Source organism: Salmo salar, chromosome 12, assembly GCF_965601325.2.
Source record: "Salmo salar chromosome 12, fSalSal1, whole genome shotgun sequence".
Classification (NCBI taxonomy): domain Eukaryota; kingdom Metazoa; phylum Chordata; class Actinopteri; order Salmoniformes; family Salmonidae; genus Salmo; species Salmo salar.
In genome coordinates this window covers 43,884,234-43,889,760 of record NC_138302.1, presented here as the reverse complement: position 1 = coordinate 43,889,760, position 5,527 = coordinate 43,884,234, and the positions used below count along the sequence as shown (strand labels likewise).

Sequence of the window (5,527 nt, the reverse complement as noted above, 5' to 3'; positions counted from 1 at the left end):
GCCATAAACTCATTCCCATATCATAAAACGGAAGATGCCTTATTATTAATATCATTATTGCTGGTGCTAAGAACCAGACGAGACACCCGGCATTTGTGAGAACACACGTGTAAATTTGTACCCAGCCCGCCTCCATTTTCTTGGAATTCCATAATGCGCATGGAGAGTAGATCCATCCGCGTCTCCAGACGGTATAGACCTTTCCTTAAACACGTTCTGCGGTGTGTGTTTTGTCCCCGTATTTTCCGAGCAGATGCATACGTATTTATACCAAATGAACATTATAAAGGCAGTAGAATATTTAAAATCTAATGTCCCATATTGATTGTTACGTTTTGGCGCGATTTTGGGCTGTGGAAGGATACTGCTGTGCTGTGGTAGTATATAGTGAAATCTGTCTCGCCGCCACACCCACCCACAGATCGATCTGGTATAGTGCGTGAGGTATGGTAGCTAGATTAAAACGCAGTGGACCTTCAGTACTTTCAGATACAGCAGAATAATTACATTAGTTTATCTCTGTTTAAATTTCGTTGGAATTTAACAACTCACGAAAAAAGGCGTCTTCTTCCTTTTCTCACCCCCTGAAAGAATAAAGGTAAGAGTTTATATTTACAGGGTCAGAGTTTATTTCACATGGGGTTTTTTTCACGTGTTTTTTCCCACATGCCGGTAATTTAGGTGGGTTTCTTTCGTAGTTTGTCTAACTAGCTCGCTATCAGACGTTTAAAACACTTCTATTTCAAAATAGATTACAGAATGCACGAAAGGGTCATTTATTATGCATGAGTGATTTTTAGCTTCAATTCTTTATTTTGGCAAACATTTTTAATGTGCAACTGTCGATGCATGCTAGGCTAGTTTGTATTTTTTTTGTAAATTCAGATTAACGGGTGGGTATAATTTGTGGAACATTCCAACAGAAATCTGTTCCAGAAACTTCGTAAATAACAAGGTTGCCAACAACGCATACAAAGTTAGGGAGTGGGCTATTTCATTAAGTTTGTCATTCATCACGTTTATTACGAAAAATGTCTGTCTTCACTCTGGTAGCCTATGGACAAACATTAAGAATAAACTACGTGGTGAGTTGATTCCTATTCGGCGGCTAGTTAGCTAGGTGAATTGATCATGCTACTTTGTATGCGTTGTTTCTTAGCAACCTTGTACTTTACGACGTTTTTGGAACATATTCTGTTGGAACGTTCCACAAATTATACCCACCCCAGCTTAACTAATCAAATGAAATGTCCAGGTTGAACGCCCATATGTAACGTTAGCCTAGTTTTGCCATAGTTATTCTCTGTTCTGCTAGCCTACTGCTTGTTTATAGTAACTGCACCACTTTAGCCCTTTAAAACGTCTACTGGTATTTTAGCCACGCTTTACGATTGAGTTCAGCGGCGACAAGTGTGGGCGTGCTGGTTCGCCGTAGTTTTTCAGCACCAATCTCCGGTGTTTAAATGTTCGACTAAACGTCAGCTATTAAGCTAACTGTGGTAGATGCATTGTAGTTGATTGATATACATGTACCTGTGATATTTCTGAAATGTTATTGTTAAATACTACCCAATTTAAACATTTGTCCCCCAATCCCCCTTTCCCAACAAATTGTGCATTCCTGTATTATAGCCAGCCTACTTATAATAAAATGTTAATTTTATTCTGCTGAGCCATTTAATTTGTTCATATTCATATCTTTAATCATTTTTTATTGTTGAATTGTCGAGAAAGAAACGAAAAGTAGCATTTCGTTTGACGTGTATATCCCGTACATACGACTAGCACAACCAGAAAATGTGAATCTGAATGGGAGAGATGTTGAACTTTCCTTGAGGAAAATGTTAATTTGGAGACTGAGCTCCCCAGCTGTTTAAATTATGTCATGGGGATAACATCTGGTTGATGACCACCCTCATTGGGGCGGGCAAGGATGTAAACATGAATAAAACGTTGTGCTTGCAGATGGAGTACTAAGAGCATCACTAAAAAGTTTGAGAACTCTCACCACACTTGCATAGTATTTTGCCCTTTTTGCGGTGGTGCATTCTGAACTGCATTCTACTGTTCTTTTTAACACATTTTATCTTCCCTCTTCCCAGATTCAGCCAAAATGCTGCAGAGTTTCTCTCAGTCGCAAGATTGGTTCTACTCGGAGCCTCTCTTATTTGATGATGAATTCTGCCAGAGCTTGATGAAGGACCTACAGTCGCTCCCCACGCCACCCCAGTCCCCTCCGATGAAGGTTGGACTCAATGCCAAACCACTTTCCAAGGAGGACCAGTTGAGCTACGTCTCTGATATACTCCTGGAGGATCAAGACCCACAACTAAATTGGAATTTTGACATTTTGTACGATGGCAATGCAACCGGAACAAAGGACCAACAGCCAGAGGAGTCCGACGACTGTTTGTGGCATTGCCTCAGTGATAAGTCTATGGAGGAGAAGCTATCGTCCGTGCTCTCCAGCAGCCCGCTGCTCTCGGACATAGACACGAGAATTTTTGAGGAAATTGCTGGCTCCACACTGGACTGCCACACTGCGGCACTCGCGTGCCAAGCTTTGGAGAATGAGGGTTTACTATTGGACAGGCAGGACCGTCAGGAGCAAGGCAGCGAGTCGACCTCCGACTACGGCTCGGCAGGAGGTGAATTCTCAACTTATTGGAGCAGTGCTAGCGATACTGGTGAGTTGGTCCTCATTCTTGCCTAAGCTGTGCTTGTAAATGAAAAGGTTACAATAGCATGTGAGTTATTTGCTTTAATGTTAAGAGGAACTGTTAGAAAGTGACTTTAGGCCATTTGACATAGGTAGTGACATTTCAGTTGTACAATAGAGTGGACCTCCTCATGCATGCTTTTTAAACACCTTGATTTCATAAGGGAATTTTAAATTAGGACCATGTTTTTCTTGCACCGTTTCTATTTCTCAAGAGCTTCAGCAAAAATTAACAACATAAGTTAGGCTTTCTGTTGTGTAAGCTTGCGATACAAAATGATAAACAACGTGGAAGGAAAGTTGTCAACGTCCAGAAAGTCACAGTTAAAAATGTGGTAGTCTAAAGCCAAGGCATCTGAATTGCAGTTGTTCAAATGTTATCGGAATTGACTGCTAACCCAATCTCTTGTGGATTCTCTTCTCCACAGAGGAGGAGATAGACGTAGTGACTGTGAAGAGGACTGCCAGCCCCTCCCAGTCGGTAGAGGAGTGCCGGCGGCAACAGCGCGCCATCAAGCGCCAACACCTGGAGATCCAGCTGCAGCACAATTATGCTGCCCCCTGCCCCACGTCGCCCCTTCGCCCAGAGGTCTCGACCGCCTCAAACTCCCACCACAAGCGCTCCCGGGTCTCCGATCCGCACAGACACCACCACCACGGCTCGTCGGGCCGCTCATCCTCGTCCCGCCACTACCTCAGCAGTCACCACCAGTCCAGCTCCTCTAGGCAGTCGCCGGACATGGAGGACGAGGAGGAGAAGAGGCATACCCACAATGTGATGGAGAGGCAGCGGCGCAACGAGCTGAAGAACTGCTTCCTGCGGCTCAGGGACAACGTACCCGAGCTGTCCAATAACGACAAGGCCTCCAAGGTGGTCATTCTGAAGAGGGCACGTGACAGCATCCGCGGCCTGGAGCTGGAGGGCCAGAGACTGAACGCCAAGCGAGACAAGCTCCGAGACGGGCAGGAGCAGCTCAAAGCTAAACTGGAGCAGCTCAGGAGGTAATGGTGGGACCAAGGAGATGAGGTCTAACACAAACATTTAGAGACATTTAAATAAACCAGTTGAGAAGACCTGTCTGGACTTCAGATTTAACGCTCCCCACAATCTGCATGGTGGCGTCCATCCCCTGCAGTGACTGTTCAAGAAGAAGTGAATGTTACTGAGAGACAGTTAAATGTGGTTGAGTAAAAAAGTTTGGTTTGGAGCAATAGGTCCACCTTCAGCCCTGTAGCGATTTGCCAAAGTCATTGTTCATAAAGTAGACTACATGTAACAGTCTAATTTGTAGCGTAAGCTATATCAAAGTGAGCAGCCATTTGTTACTGAACATGGAACTTGAATACGGTCTCTTCCACATTCCCCCATATGTTATGAACTTGGTTGTTCTCTTGCTGTGTTTTTATTTTGGGCTGGATCCAAAGTTTGAGTTCTAATAAGGGGTTGAATGTAATGTATTCCAATTATTGCCATTAATTGCAAAAAAAGTCATGTCTTAACACATTTATCCAATTAGACTTCTTCTTTTACTCACAAACTTTAAAGCCCCGACCTGTTGGTAGGAATTTGGTGTGTTATTGTGAAATAATGCAGTTCTCATGCCTTGAAACTCATTCTGTTGTCGACTCGTAACTGTACAATGTTTTATAAGTTTTGTTAAAAGCATATGATTTACTGTACCTACCTCGACCAGGTCTCAGACCTGACAATTTGTTTGGTTTCTCAGAAGCAATGATATAGATTTCTTTGTATATATTTTTGATTATTATGTATCATAAATTATTTGTCTTATTTTTTCTTGGTTTATTTGCAAGTAAATAGTTCTGCTCATCAGCAGACTTTTGTTTTTATAATGTAATAAACAATGGACAAATCAGTTTATTTGTGTTATTATATAGACTGTGATACCTTGCATCGTGTCAAGGTGTATGTATATGGTTTGCTTCCAAGAAGACCGCTATTGAACAATCAGTGTACGGTACTTATGTAGGCGTTTATGGTATTTGGGTCAAGGTGCGTGGGTGAATGATTGACAGTTGTGAAGATTGCACAGTACCAGATTGAAATGGTACTGTAACTATTTTCAAAGCCTTGTCAAAAGATAATCTTAATTTTATCTCAAACTGGGGTGTGACTGATAACACAAACAATTTGCCTGTCGCGCTTTCAAATTATAAACAAAGTTCAGTGTGTTTAGATGGAGAGACACAACCTTTCTCACATGAATACACCCAACCACCTGCCTAAGACCTAGATTCGTATGACCTCAGTTCTTCACTTTGACATTTACTGCATGACTGTCAACATCACAATACCGTCAGAAAGAAAACAAACTTATTTAATCAAAATTGTTTCCTTGCATGGGAACCCTGGCACCTGGCCACCTACAGAAGTTACTGTAACAGCAAATGAAAGCCCAACCCACCCACCCCTTTCTCCAGATCTTGTACTGACCTGCCTGCCGCTATAGTTTACTTTGAGAATCTAGCTCTGGTTCTCATGGCACACACCAACGTTGCATAACTCTGAGAGCGAAGTAGTGAACACATGTCACGAATGGCACACAGCCCATCTGTGAACTATTACCTGCAACTCGGAGGGTGCAGGGCGGGCTTTTTCTTTAATGTCTGGCCAAGAGTTACCCTACTGACTGATTATGATGCTTTTCCTGCCTGGCTTGTCATAAGCACAATTGTCAGCTGTCTGTCTAGTGCCCTGGGGCTAGTCCATGATGTCATGATATCCACTCCTAGGTTGTGTTCATTAGGGCACACAAAGGAAAATGTTTTAAAACATTTTTACAAAGA

General features: G+C 42.6%; 1 protein-coding gene across 1 annotated transcript; it reads left to right on the top strand.

The window, feature by feature from the left end:
- The first annotated feature begins 438 nt into the window (after nt 1-438).
- mych (myelocytomatosis oncogene homolog) lies at nt 439-4,596 on the top strand. The gene is made up of 3 exons (NM_001173631.1): nt 439-598; nt 2,103-2,687; nt 3,148-4,596. The coding sequence occupies exons 2-3, from the start codon at nt 2,114-2,116 to the stop codon at nt 3,723-3,725; spliced, it is 1,152 nt and encodes a 383-aa protein (NP_001167102.1). The 5' UTR covers nt 439-598; nt 2,103-2,113; the 3' UTR covers nt 3,726-4,596.
- The last annotated feature ends 931 nt before the right edge of the window (nt 4,597-5,527 follow it).

What these genes read in the sequence shown, in the direction of transcription:
- mych (NM_001173631.1), top strand. Translation starts at nt 2,114, where the DNA reads ATGCTGCAGAGTTTCTCTCAGTCGCAAGATTGGTTCTACTCGGAGCCT. An exon ending in GAGCAGTGCTAGCGATACTG is followed by an intron (nt 2,688 to 3,147) that starts GTGAGTTGGTCC and finishes TCTTCTCCACAG; the next exon opens with AGGAGGAGATAGACGTAGTG.